The sequence below is a fragment of the Eulemur rufifrons genome, chromosome 24 (assembly GCF_041146395.1).
Source record: "Eulemur rufifrons isolate Redbay chromosome 24, OSU_ERuf_1, whole genome shotgun sequence".
Classification (NCBI taxonomy): Eukaryota; Metazoa; Chordata; class Mammalia; order Primates; family Lemuridae; genus Eulemur; species Eulemur rufifrons.
In genome coordinates, this window is record NC_091006.1 from 16,235,759 (window position 1) to 16,250,850 (window position 15,092).

The window sequence follows — 15,092 nt, forward strand, 5'->3', positions numbered from 1 at the left end:
ATAGGTTTATGTTACTTACCCAAATTTACACAGAAAACAAATTATAGAAACAGGATTTGAACCTGGGCATGCAGGCTCAGACAACATTTTCTTAAGCATGACTGCCTATCCAAGAGTATATAGATTACAAACGGTAAATACCAGGAGTTTAGAAAGCAATACTTCAAAGAAGATACAACAGCTGAGCTGTGTTGCAATCTTCATTACTTCAGGCTGCTATAACAAAGTACCATAGACTGGATGGTTTAAACAACAAACGTTTACTTCTTGCAGTACTAGAGGCTAGGAAATCCAAGATCAAGGCATTAGCAGATGTAGTTGGTGCTGGTGAGAGCCCACTTCCAGGTTTGTAGATCACTGTCTTCTCACTGTATCCTCATATGGGAAGAGCACAGAGGAGTAATCTCTCTTTGGACTCCTATATGGGCATGAATCCCATTCATGAGGGCTCCACTCTATTGACCTAATCAATTCTCACAGGCCCACCTCCAAATACCATCACACTTGGGATTAGCTTTTATCACATGAATTTTTGGGGGGAAACAAACATTCATTCCATACAATTTTGTCTTTGGTCTCCAAAAAAAATTCATGTCATTCTCACATGCCAAATATATTCATTCCCTCCCAACTGTCCCAAAAGTCATAACTTTCTCCAGCATCAACTCTAAAATCTAAAGTATCATCTAAATCAGATATGGGTGAGACTGAAGGTACAGTTTATCCTGAGGCAAAATTCTGCTCCAGCTATGAAACTGTGAAACCACATAAGTTATATGCTTCCAAAATACAGTGGTGGGACTGGCATGAGATAGACATTCCGGTTCCAAAATTGAGAAATATGAAAGAAAGAAAAAAAAAAAAAGAGTTACAGCTCCCAAGTCAGTCCAGAACCTGATAGGGCAAATTCCACTAGAATTCGAGGCTCAAGAATAATCTTCTGTAGCTTCATGCTCAGCCTCCCAGGCCCACTGGGGTGGCAGCTTCACCCCCATGGCTCAGCAGGATGGTCCCTGAAGCAGATATCTGACTAGGTCCCACTCCCACAGCAGCTCTCTGCTGGGTCCCTGCCCAGACTGGAGTTCTCCTTGGTGGCCTCATCTATGCCACAGTTTTCTGTTGATGCTGGGGTTCACCCGCAAGGTTCCACCATATGGCTCTACTGGGCTTTGATCCCACTCTTTGAAGACAAGGGCTATAGCAGCGCTGATAACCCCTGAATCACCTCTGCAGTCCTTTTGCCCTTGTCTTAAAGATTAACCCATGTTCACAGCTAAAAAGACTTCCCCTTGGTCTCTGAGCTGCAGCACCATTGGAGGGGGAAAGGATAGTGTTATACATCTGAAGAAAAGAGTGATAAGTTAGGGAGAAGGGAGATTTCCTTTGAGAGTTCACAGGAAATAAACTTGTTTTCCCACAGAATTCTTCAACTTGGGAAAAGCTACTCAAACACTATTTATTGGTGCAGCTTCCACTCTGCCTGTCTGAGCTCTTACTTGTGTCCACACCTTCAATACATTCGCATGCGTTTGGTTTTCTTGCTATTTTCACTTCACTCTCCAGAGCCCAGGGTTCTTTCCCTTGCTCCAACATGGAGATAACACTCAGGTCAAAAAGAGAGAGCCTTGCTTATAAAATAAAGGAATATGATGTGCTGTGGCTTTTCCAGAATTCTTACCTTATGTTTAGCTGAGGAAAGAAGACATTACAAATGGATAAAGAAAAATATTTCAGGGTGGCATGGTGGCTCACACCTGTAATTCTAGCTCTCTGGGAGGCTGAGGCAGGAGGATTGCTTGAGCTTAGGAGTTCAAGACCAGCCTGAGTAAGAGCAAGATCCCATCTCTACTAAAAATAGAAAAATTAGCCAGGCATCATGGCACATGCCAGCTACTCGGGGAGGCTGAGGCAGGATTGCTTGAGGTTGTTTGAGGTTGCTGTGAGCTATGATGAAGCCACTGCACTCTACCTGGGGCGACAGAGCAAGACTCTTGTCTCAAAAAAAAAAAAAAAGTTTCATAAAGGTATTCACCAACTGCCTCCTTCTGAATGTTTAGGGAGCACCGTAACATCAGACATCAAGCTCTCTTCAAAGAACCACTGAATCAAAAGCACAAGGCTAGAAAACACCTGGATATTTTAAAAGCCTGCCATGGGGTTTTATTCCTGCTTAATCTCTGGAACCACCAATGATGTATCATGAAGGATGCAGATCATCTGAAGAAAGGGGACAGTTAAGCAAGTCCAGATGCCACATTATGGAGTTTTTCATTTCACAGTCAACAAGGCTTCAGTCTCAGTCAAGCAAGGCAGGGGCTCCCAAGGGGCACACAGAGAAAATGCAAAGACACACAAGGGCAGATCCCAACGTTGAGAGCCACGTTATCCTCACCCAGGGACACCAGGTTCCTGTAGTTCTCCAACATCACGTCCCTGTATAAAGCCCTCTGAGCAGGGTCCAGGCATTTCCACTCCTCCTGAGAGAATTCTATGGCCACATCCCTGAATGTCAACATTCCCTGAAAAAAAAAAGCACATTTCACTGAGAAGCCATGGGGAGAGTTATCATTTTCACATAAAATGACAAAAGGGGACAATTAGGTTTAAGTGAGCATTATGACCAATCTTTGAAAAGATATTTTTAAGTAAATTATGTGTCTTTTTTAATACTTTTCCATAAGAAGTTATGATATCCTCTAAATCAGTGCAGATTTCTCATTTGTATGGCCAATATAAGAAATATAAATCTAGGAAAGGCAACACAGGTTTTCTCTATAGAAGTGTTAGAGGTCAAGCGCAGTAGCTCACACCTGTGATCCTAGCACTCTGGGAGGCCAAGGCAGGAGGATCACTTGAGGTCAGGAATTCAAGACCAGCCTGAGCAACACAGCAAGACCCTGTCTCTACAAAACATGTTTACCAAACATGAATAGCAGTGAACACTAGATGTATTTCTTTTAAATTTAAAGTGGAAAAAGAGGGTTGGCCAGGGCTCCTACCATTCACCATTGCATAGGATGCCTTACCAGAGGCCAGTAGAAAGATGGAAAAGGAGAAAAAAGAAAAAAGAGTAAAGAAAGGCAAAGAGCTGGAACTGTTGAAATTCAGAGATGACATGAATGCAACCTAGAAAAAGAATGACGTTTAACTATAGAGCTAATAACAACGCACTAAAAACAATATTCCTTGTTTAGCAGCACTAAGTAAAAAATACACACACAAGAATTAGAATGCATGGCCGGGCGCGGTGGCTCACGCCTGTAATCCTAGCACTCTGGGAGGCCGAGGTGGGCGGATCGTTTGAGCTCAGGAGTTCGAGACCAGCCTGAGCAAGAGCGAGACCCCATCTCTACTAAAAATAGAAAGAAATTATATGGACAGCTAAAAATATATATATAGAAAAAATTAGCCGGGCATGGTGGTGCATGCCTGTAGTCCCAGCTACTCGGGAGGCTGAGACAGGAGGATCGCTTGAGCTCAGGAGTTTGAGGTTGCTGTGAGCTAGGCTAACGCCACGGCACTCACTCTAGCCTGGGCAACAGAGTGAGACTCTGTCTCAAAAAAAAAAAAAAAAAAAAGAATTAGAATGCATTTCAATTAGCACATATGCCATGGCACCTATTTATAAGATATTTCCGGACCTATATATAGAAATTATAAAACTGAAGAAGTGATGTCAGCAAGATAGCAAAATAGAAAGCCCCAAACCGTCCATATTCACAGATATAACAATATGTGAAACAACTGCCTTTGTGAGAAATCCAGAAATCTGTTAAGAGTTCCTATGCCCCAAGGGAGTGTAAAACCAATTGCATCAAAACTTGGTAGGAAATTTTGTGGTACTCACTCATCAGAGCCTTTGTCCCAGGCATGCAAAATAGTGTAGCTGGGAGGAAACTCCCAACTCCCAACTTATCCCTGGAGAAGAATGAAGTAGAAAATCTCTATACAGTGTTCTGACTTTTCAGGGAGTTGCCTGGACAACTAGTTTCTGTCTTTCCTGAATGTAGGCACCAAAAGGAACAGGGAGCAAGGTAGTGGGCCACTGAGAACAAAGATCATCAATGAAACCCAGTGTTGGCATTAACACAGACAAACATTAGGTAGAGATACAGTACCATGGCTTACAAGAGCACCAGAGAGGCCTCAGTACTGCAGAGTCAAGAGGAGTGTACCTGTGTAGAAACTGATAAATATCTTCAATCAGGAGATTACAAGCAAAAGTCAGAGAATACAAATCTCCAGGAAAGATTTAAGAAATCTCCAGAATCTCTAGCCAGGCTGATTAGACAAAGTCCTCAGTGAACTAGACAACAAAGGTTGGGAGAGGTGGCTAATTTTTCAAATGCCAAGGTCCCAGCAGACTACAAGACATACAAAGAAAAAGGGAAACATGGCTCTTATAAAACAAGTTAAATCTCCAGAAACTGACCTTGAAGAAACAGAGATATATGAATTATCACAGAACAAATAAAAAATAATTGTCATAAAGATGTTCAAAGAATTAAAAGAGAGCACAGATAGACAACTTGACAAAATTATAAAAATTCTGCATGAACAAAACAAGAATATCAGCTGAAAAATAGAAACTAAGAAGAAGAACCAAACAAAAATTTTGGAGCTAAAAAATACAATAACTAAATTGAAATATTCACTAGAGAGGTTCAATAGCAGGCTTGACAAGGCAGAAGAATCAGCGAACTCAAAAACAGGGCTTTCAAAATTAATGAAGAGGAGCAAAAAATAAAAGCAATGAAGACAGTGTAAGGGACTTATGAGACACTACCAAAGTGTAACATCATCCACATTAGGAGAGTCTCAAAAGGAGAAGAAAAAGAGAAGTAAGCAGAGTCTATTTTAAGAAATAATGGAGGCTGAGGCAGAAGGATCGCTTGAGCCCAAGAGTTTGAGGTTGCTGTGAGCGAGGCTGACACCATGGCACTCTAGCCCGGGGAACAGAGTGAGACTCTGCCTCAAAAAAAAAAAAAAAAAAAAAAAAAAAATTAAAATACAAAATTGTGAATGGAAAGCTATTGTTGTTAAAAATATAGGGAGGGGGTTACTTGTAGAAATAAACTCTGAGCAAATTTTTTTCAGCATGAATACATGGGCTCTGTTGGAATAAGGTTCCAAGTCAATTCAGCACATCCTTCAACGTTTGAAGAGAACGGAACAGACAATAGGGACTTGAGGGGAACATCTACCTACTAGATCACAGCTCACTAACTTTACAGATCACATACAGGAAGAAAATTGAATATCAGACCAACTGGTTAAACTAGGTTTGACAGTAATATAAAAAATCATTGAGAGCATTACCAACTGAAACGATCTAATATTATTTTTTAGGTACCAAACAGGTTTCCAAACATGTGATAGAGTAGAAAGCATGCATACCTCAATCTCAGTTGTAACAAAGAAACAATTTGGAAATTGTTTTTTTAAAAAATCTAACGGGTTCTGGGGTGACAGTTTTAAAAATTTGAGAATATAGTTTGACCCTTAAACAACTGTGCAGTTTCACTTAATACATGGATTTTTTTTCAATAAATATATTGAAAACATTTTTGGAGATTTGTGTTGTGACAATTTTAAAACAAGGGTCACAGATAAACTGCATACCCTAAAAATATCAAAAAAATTAAGAAAAAGGTATGCCATGCATGCATAAAATATATGTAGACACTAGCCTATTTTATCAATTACTACCATAAAGTATACACAAATCTATCATAAAAAGTTAAAATTTTTCAAAACTTACACAAACACAAACATTTACAGACCATACATGGTGTTATTCACGGTTGAGAGAAATGTAAACAAGTGTTAAATCATAACTGCATAAAATTAACTGTAGTCCATACTGTACTACAATAATAATTTCATAGCTACCTCCTGTTGCTATTGCAGTGAGCTCAAGTGTTTCAAGTATCCATTTAAAATGCCATGTCTCTCTAGTAAATTGCATATTGCAGTAAAAAGTGATCTCTCTCCTGGTTCTCATGTATTTTTCATTCTGGTTAGTGTAATATCATAAACCTTGAATAACACTACAGGACCCATACTAACTGCCAATGGTGATACTCGAAGTGCTCCCAAGAAGTAGAAAAAAGTCATGATGTTAGAAGAAAATGTTGAATTCCTTGATATGCACCATAGAGCAAGGCCTGCAGCTACAGCTGTCCACCATTTCAAGATAAATGAATCCAGAGTAAGGATCATTGTGGAAAAAGAAAAGGAAATTCAAGAAGGCATAACTGAAGCTATGCTAGCAGGCATAAAAATCTTGTACTTTTTGTAAATATCTTTTTATCTCATATTGAAAAAGCATCTTTTATGTGGGTGCAGGATTGCTATAAGAATTGCTACAAGAAAGACATACCTATGGACTCTAATATGATTTGAGAAAAAGTAAAGCCATTATATGGCAATTTAAAGCAAAAGACAAGTGAAAGATCTAAAGCTGGAGAATTTAATGCCAGCAAAGGACGATTTGATAATTTTAGGAAGAGAATTGGCTTAAAAAAAAAATGTCAAGATAACAGGGGAAGCAGCTTCTGCCAACCAAGAGGCAGTAGACAAGTTCCCAGAAACCATTAAGAAAATCACTGAGGAGAAAGGATATTTGCCTGACCAGGTATTTAATGCAGACAAAAGTGCCCTATTCTGGGGGGAAAAAAATGCTGCAAAGGACATTTATTAGTAAGGAAGAGAAGCAAGCACCAGGATTTAAGGAAAGAAAGGATAGGCTAAGTCTACTGTTTTGTGCAAATGCAGCTGGATTTATGATCAGGACTGCCCTCATCTATAAAGCTGCTAACCCCTGAGCCTTGAAGGGAAAACATAAACACCAGCTGTCAGTCTTTGACTGTACAACAAGAAAGCCTGGACAAGAAGAACTCTTTTTCTGTAGGGGTTCCATCGATGCTTTGTCTCCGAAGTCAGAAAGTATCTTGTCGGTAAGGGATTGCCTTTTGACACTGGACAATGCACCTGGACACCAGAACCCCATGAGTTTGACACTGAAGGCATCAAAGCAGTCTACTTGGCCCCCAAAAGAACATCCATCCCTAATTCAGCCTCTAGATCAGGGGGTCATAAGGACCTTTAAGGCTCATTATACATGGTACTCTATAAAAAGGATTGTCAACACTATGGAAGAGAACCCCAACAGAGAGAACATCATGAAAGTCTGGAAGGATTACACCATTGAAGATATCATCATTGTTACACAAAAAGCTGTGAAAACCATCAAGACTGAAACAATAAATTCCTGTTGGAGAAAACTGTGTCCAGATGTTGTGCGGGCCTTCACAGGATATACAACAGAGCCAATCATGGAAATCATGAAAGAGATTGTGAATATGGCAAAAAGGTGGGGGGTGAAGGGTTTCAAGATATGGATCTTGGAGAAATTCAAAAGCTAATAGACACCACACCAGAGGAGTTAACAGAAGATGATTTGATGGAGATGAATGCTTCGGAACTAGTGCCAGAAGATGAGCAAAAAGACATAGAAGCAGTGCTGGAAAAGAAAAAATAACTGACATTAAATAATTTGGCAGAAGGGTTCTGATTATTCAAGACTGCTTTTGACTTCTTTTACAACACGGACCCTTCTATGATATGGGCACTGAAACTAATGTAAACGGTGGAAAAAGGATTTGTCACATACAGAAACATTTTTAGAGAAATGAAAAAACAAAAAAGTCAGAAATTACCCTGTATTTCCACAAATTTCACTGAGTATGTCTGCCTCTCCTGCTTCCCTTTCCACCTCCTCCACCTCTGCCACCCCTGAGCAAGTCCAACCGCTCCTCAGCCTGCTCAATATGAAGACAACAAAGATGAAGACCTTTATGATGATCCACTTCTACTTAATAAATAGTAAATGCATTTTCTCTTCCTTATGATATTCTCAATAACATTTTTTCCTCTAGCTTTACTGTAAAAATACAGTATATAATACATAGAACATACAACATATGTAAGGCTCTGGTCAACAGTAGGCTATTAGTAGTTAAGTTTTCAGGAAGTCCAAAGTTATGTGTGTATTTTCGACTGCAGAGGGATGGGCACCCCAACCCCTGAGTTTTTCATGGGTCAAAGTATATCATATTTAGAAAAGAATGACATTAGCTGATTATAGAATGTCACCAATGCTTTGAGAAGTTAATACTTATTTGTAGAAAAGTAGAAATTGTATAAACTGAGATGTATCCCAAGCTTCAAAAAGAACAATGAATTACTCATTCACTAGAAAGAAAAACAGAAGATCCGTTATAAAGTACTTTGAACGTTTCTTTAAAAAGGCACCATGTCGTCATAGAGACTCAATCACCTCTTGCCCCACTTTACTGTCCCACTTCCTACACTATGCAAGGAAAAGAGAGACACATTTAATGAGTCAAGTAACTGTTCTCTGGCTGAATAGGGGCTGCAAATGGAAAGAGCCTCTGATGCCAAAAATTATTAAAGCCACAAGCTTTATAGACAGGAGTTCTGTAATTCTTATCCTCATCTGTATTAATTTAAACAAATTTTAAATATATTAGATTTTAATGAGAAATCAACATGTCACAAGTTAATCATCCATATCCAATTACCTCACCACTCATATGGACCCAGGATCCTGTCTTTCTTCAATGCAGTGTTTCCCCTCCTCATTTCGTACATACCTCTCATTCTCGCCTTCTCTCTCTAGCTCTTTTTTTCCTTTCCTTTTCCATGTTTCCGCCTGGGTTTCAGCTAATCATTTTGTGGCCCTCTTCTCTCCTGCTCGTCTCCCCTTCTTCCCTCTGTTCCTTCTCTTCTACCTGTTCTGCTCCATTCTGGTAACTTCTTGCACTTGTCGTTCCTTCTCCCAATCTTTTCATTGTCCCCAATTTCCATATATTTCTGCCTCTTTTTTCCCCATCTCTGCTCCCCCTCTGCTTTCCCTGTTAAATTCCTGCTTCTCTGTTACACCCCCTTGTCCCACGGGAGGTGACCGCGAAGGAGAGGCTTAGGAGCTGCAGGCCCTGGCCTGAGGAAGACTCCGTGTGACAACGACAGAGGTGGCGCCTCAGGAGACGGGTGGGGTCTACAGAATCCCAGAACCTAGGAGAGGATGCGGAATGTCCAGGATTGGGGCTGCGGCGCTGCCCTTCACGGTCCGACACGGGCGAGGCATGAATGGCGGAAAGGTCGTGGATCCACTTCACGGGTAAGGATTTTAAAAGGCGCGGGGTTGGAGGAGAGGTCAGTAAAGAGTTTTAAGCAAAAGAAAAAAAAAAAAAAAGACGCGAAAGGTGGTTTTTATTGGCCCAAGGCAGAAAGAATGGGGATAGGGACCAGCCTCAGAGCGATTTTAACCCAAAGCGGGGAAGAGTGGGGGTGGGGGTGGAATTTTAGACTCGGACAGCAACGTCTGAATATACTTGGGGTGGAAGGAGCGGTGCGGGGATTTTAAGGTCTGTAGGGACCCCCAGACCCAGGGCATGGAAGAAGGGGCACTGCAAAGCGCAGATTTTATCTAAATACAGGGAAACTCACGCTCTGTGCGCTATGACCTTCACTTCGGGCAATCAGGTTCCGGGTCTGTAGGGAACCCGGCGGATGTGAGGGAACTAGGGGCCTAGGGGCGGGGCGCGACAGCCAGGGGACAGGGCAGAGTGGCCTGGGGGCGGGGACGGACGGGCGCGACTGCCAGGGGGCGGGGCCGAAGAGGACAGACCTGGGCATGAACCACTGAGAGGATGGGGGCGGGGCGGGGCGGGGCGTAACCGGAGGGGGCGGGGCCTGCACTTCCCTCCGCTTTGCTCCTAGTGCGTCCCTATTTTCCGGGCTTGGAAACGTTTGAGTCTGTTTCGTATCCTGTGGAGCAGTTTTGCCTCTTGCCTATTTTAAGTTAATGTTTCAGGCAGTTTTAAGGTAAAGCCTTAGAGTTGTGTGAGCTACTTATATTGGAAACTAAGATGTTTTCCTCTTAACTTGCAAACCGTTTAGGTCGAAAGATATTTTGCCAGCGGATTGGACCCAATCCTGTTAGTGAGGCTGAAGCAACTTAGTGGTCTGGGAATGGGACCTCGGTTCAGGGGGTAGATGTGGGGAGGTGGTTTGATCCAGAAATGTTTCCTGCAATTAGAATTAGTGTAAGCAACTTAATTAAACAAGACTGGAGTTGTCTGTGAAGAAGATGCAAACTACATAATTTTCCAGATAGGTGAATTCACCTTTAAAGATGTTTTCTGATGTGATAATCGATCAGCCTGAAGGCTCTGGAATCCACATCATACAATGATTAAAGCAACTGTGCTGGCTGATGCTCAATGAAGAATGCAACCGGGCTCAGTAGCTCGTGCCTGTAATCCTAGCACTCTGAGAGGCCAAGGTGGGAAGATTGCTTAAGCTCAGGAGTTCGAGACCAGCCTAAGCAAGAGTGATATCCCATCTCTACTTAAAAAATTGAAAAAATTAGCCATTCCCTCCTCCAGGTCCCTGAACTTTGGACCACCTTTAGGCAGGGTAATTTTGAACAACTCCTTAACAGCCCCTCTCAAGAGTACGCTGACTTTAATAAAACATTCCCTGAATAACTGTAGGTCATTCCAGGTGCTCAACCACTACCCCACACCTGGCTCTTTCTGAGATTGTTTACTTTTCCATTAAAAGATAAACTCTTTTCTGTGTGACTCTTAGATGTAATTACTTCGTGGTTTATAGGAAAGAGAATAACCTCTTTATTATATACCCTTAGAAATACTGCAAAATTCTTTATTCTTTAGGTGAAAATAAATCCAATATCTTCTGAAAACTACCAATTTTACAGGCTTTGTTGTCCGCAACAGTTGGTGATTTAACTTATCTCGGGAGAGGAAAATTTTTATTTCCAGGGCACGTCAGTCCTGCAGCCAGTACCGTGGGACCTGAGGGATCAGGACGGCTCTCTACCCACGTGACAGTGGAGTGGAATTTGGCTTCTTTATGAATCCTGGATTGACAACATGGGACATTGTGGGACAAATCGGGAAATTGCAATGTGGGCAAAGCAGTTGGTGATATTAATATTTAGCTTTAATTTTTATTTGCCGATTTGATATGTTCCAGTTGTAGAGTCAACGTCTATTTTTTACACATGCATCCTAAAGTATAACAAACTATATCTCTATTTTTTTGTTTGTTAACAAACCAGAAATTCATGTTAACTCTGTTTGAGTCCATTAAAAAGATGTTTGTTCTCACATACTAAACTAAAAAAAAAAACAAAACTTTTCCTTGGCTTTTGCCTTCCCACGCTTCACACCCCACATGTTGTCCCTGTGAAAGTCTGGAACTAAGTACAAGATTCACTCTCTTCCATTGGGGCGCTAAAGGAATAGGAATGCGGGGAGGGAGCGGACTGCCTCAGACCTGAGCTCTCAACGCCCTGCCCTCGGCCCCGCCCCATGCCCCGCCCCTCCCGCAGCCCAACCTCAGGCCCCGCCCACGGGCTGCCCGGGCTTCTCTTTCCGCGCAGGCGTAGTTTCCCGTAGTCCCGGAAGCGGATCGTGGGCGTGAAGCTGATGCTGCGGAGTGTGAGTGTCCCCCTGTCTAGATTAAACCTGCACTTCGCTGTCTTCCGTCTTCCATACCCGGTGCCCAGGGGTCGCTATGAACCTTAAAATCCCCAAACCGCCTCCTCCACCCCAGGTAAATTCAGACCTCGCGGTCCCTTTGGTTTAAAATCACTCTGAGGCTGGTGCTGCCTCCTCTTGGTGCCTTCGGACCAGGTAAACAGCGCCCTTCACATTCTTTTTTCTTAAAACTCTTTACTGATCTCTCCGCCCGCCCGCACCGCGCTTTTAAAAATTCTCACCACTCGCGAGGTGGATTCACGCCCTTTGCGCCACTCAACCCTCGCCCTCGTCGGCCCCTGGAGGGCAGCGCCGCAGCCTCAGTTAAGAAGAGGCCGCGTCCTCTGCCCGGTCTGGGAATCTGCAGACCCTCCCTTCTACTGAGGCACCATCGTCCCATCACTCCTACTCCTCAGGCCTGATCCTGCTCCCCAAGCCTCCCCTTCACAGTCACCACGTCCCCTGACCCCTCGTTTGGGGAGGTGACCGGGGCCTGTCTTGTGACACCCAGCGTTCTTAGATGCCCAATTCCACCCCACTGGAAAATGCTGCTCTTCTGGAAGGCGGGCATCTTATTCCATGCCCTTCCCTGTGAATGTATGGGCAAAGGGATCAGGAGAAAGAGAAAGCAACTGAGAGAGAAATAGAAAAACTGAGAAAGTGAAAAGAAGAATGAGGGAGATCTGTCAACAGATGTCAAACTATAGAGAATGTTGGAGGAATTTGCAAAGAGACAGAGTGAAAGAGGAAGCAGAGAGAATAGTAGGGGGAGAAAAGCAACTGGAGAAATTTAGAGAAAAATTCAATGTGCAGAGAGATGAAGGACAGCAAAATAGGGAGAGGGGCAGCAAAGTGGGAGGCACCTCAAACAGCTAGTGGGACCAGCGGATGGATGATTTGGAGTCAGGGCAGACAGCAGCGCGGTGCTGGGACAAGAAGAAGGGGCACCTGGTGACAAGGAGAGCAGAGTGGGAACCACAGCAGGGAGGAAGCCTAGGGACCTGGAGGTGCCAGAGAGTGAGGACGAGGGTGTAACAGGGAAGAGAGAATTTAACAGGGAGAGCAGAGGAGGAGCAGAGACAGGGTAAGAAAGAGGCAGAAATATATGGGGACTGGGACAATCAAAAGATTGGGGAGAAAGTGGAAGAAGAGGCAAAACAAGCTGCAAGAATGGAACAGAAAGGTACAAGGGAAGCAGAGAGAGAAAGGGAAGAAAGAGCAGTAGAGGAGAAGGGCACAAATGAAGAGCAAACCCAGGAAGAAAGCACCGAAAAGAAAGGGGGAAAAAAGAGCTAGGGAGAGAAGGTGAGATTGAGAGATATATACAGAATGAGGGAGGGAAACACACAGAAATGAAGAAAGAGGGGACCCTGGGACCACATTAGTGGTGAGGAATACAGAGATGACTGTATATTATGATTGTAATTATCATTGTAATTAGTATTTTAAATGGATACCAGTCCTCCAATAATGAAAAAAGAAAAAAACAAGAATGGAAACAAGGGCTGAAACAGGGAGAACATCTACAGAGACCTTTCTCTGCATTAGGATTATTGGGGCTAAATCTAAAGGCAGGTCATGTCAGTCCCTGGCATTGAGCCGTCTTCTGGCTTCCCATGTTCCTCAGGGTAAATCCAGATCCTCCCTGTGTCTCCACAGCCCTGTGTCATCAGGGCCCTGCCAGTGTGTGCAGCCTCCTCCTGGGAGTTCACCCTCCTCATGGCTCACCTGCCCCCATCACATTCCACATTTCTCTTTTTCCAAACACAAAAAGCTTTCCCATCTCAGGTCTTTTTCTTTCTCTTTCCCTTTGTCTCTAAATCATCATGGCTCTGTCCCTTTCTCCTCCTTCAGATCTAGGCTCAGAGATGTCTCCCTGTCCCTTTGCCAGTCAGTCTTTACCATGTTATTCAGGTTTTATTGCCTCTGCATTAATCTGTCCGAAACGCTCTTCTGCATTGATCATTTTGAGCATTTGTGTTTTCCCTGCATTGAAGGATGTAGTCTCCATCCTGTTCACAGGACAACTGCAGCACCTGCTCTGGGGCTGTGGTTAGGTGCTGGGACTATAGGTGGGGCTGAGGGAAGACCAGGGGGACAGGGCAGGTGATAAAGATGGACCCATATTTCTTTTGGAAATTTCAGCTCTCCTTGATCTAAACTTTCTGTGGCTACTTATTTTACTCAAAATGAGAGCAAAAGGATGTACTGAGGCCTACGAAGCCCTACAGACCCTGTGTCCTCAAACATGTGTTGAGGTGTCCCGATTTTAGCCATCTGTGTCACTGCTTCACTCCCAGCTCCTGGTTCTTCCAGGCTCTGCACATCACCAGGGACCAGTTGCATGTATTTAAAATATAGGAGATTGTTTGTAAGTATATTATTTTATAATATAAAGAAAAAAATTACGTGTTTACTTAAAACAGGTGAGAACATACATCTTTTCCAAAATTCTTTTGAGGTGTGGGGGAAAAAAAGTTTTGAAGACCTGGGCCCTCCCTGCTCTGCTCCCCCAGGACCTCTCTGATCTCATGTCCTGCTCGTGACCTCCCTACTTCGCTCTGCTCCAGGCGCACAGGCTTGTTGCCTTTTCCTGGGGCCAAAATGGCTACTACCTTGGGGCTTTCACCTGGGCCATCCGTCTGCCTAGAACTTGGGGGCCCCTCAGCTGCAGGTGGCAAACACTGTTACTTTTTTCCTTGAGTCTTTGTTCTGATATCATATTCTCAGTGGAGACTTCATTTGGGCTCCAGCCACACCCTCACCCCCACCTCTGTTTTATATTGGCTACTGTGTGTGTGTGTGTGTGTGTGTGTGTTGTGTGCACGCATTGCATGCACACGCACATTCCTTTACCTTCCATAACCCGGATACAGTTCACAAGGCCCCAAGGGGACAGCAAAGCCAGGAGGTGGGAGGTGTGCTGGGCTTGCCCCTCTGAGTGGAACTCAGTCCTGGCTTCACATTAGAGTGCTGAGGCACTTTGGAAGTACATTTCTTGTGCACCCTTACAGAGATTCCCATTCAAATAGGCAGATTGCAGCCATCTTTCAATAATATTTATAATGCCCCAAGTGTTTCCAGTCTGTGTCTAGCATTGAACACCACAGCTCTGTGTCCTCCTTTTCTGAAGGCTGAGATCAGCCTGCGATCCACGGAGGGGTGAGGGGGGCTGTGCTCTGCATTGGGTTTGGTCAGGGCCGGGTCAGTGTCCTGGAGGGGAGCTCAGCCCAGTCCAGCTCCCCACTGCTGCAGCGTGAGTGTGGGCTTCACCAGGAGGGGAGCTAGTTCTGAAGAAAGGGGTCAAAAACTTAATTGTTTTTCCTGTAGGAGTTTATTGTTCCTGCATCTCTCATTGTGCAATGGGCAACAGAGGACCATCTTTCCACTTGGTGATGTCTTGCCTGTATATGGGGTTGTGGCACAGGAAGGGAATGTGTGCGTTGTGAATAGTAAACAGCATATTTTTGACATTTAGGATTGACTTCTAACGACTCA

General features: G+C 43.5%; 1 protein-coding gene across 1 annotated transcript in view; it reads right to left on the reverse strand.

Moving 5' to 3' along the window:
• LOC138374966 (zinc finger protein 616-like) overlaps window positions 1-2,517 on the reverse strand; it is an 84,279-nt gene extending 81,762 nt beyond the window's left edge. Inside the window, exon 1 of the mRNA XM_069458197.1 lies at window positions 2,393-2,517. Coding sequence (XP_069314298.1) covers window positions 2,393-2,516 — 124 coding nt within the window. The 5' untranslated portion in view covers window position 2,517. The remainder of the gene's footprint in view (window positions 1-2,392) is intronic.
• Window positions 2,518-15,092: the final 12,575 nt, after the last annotated feature.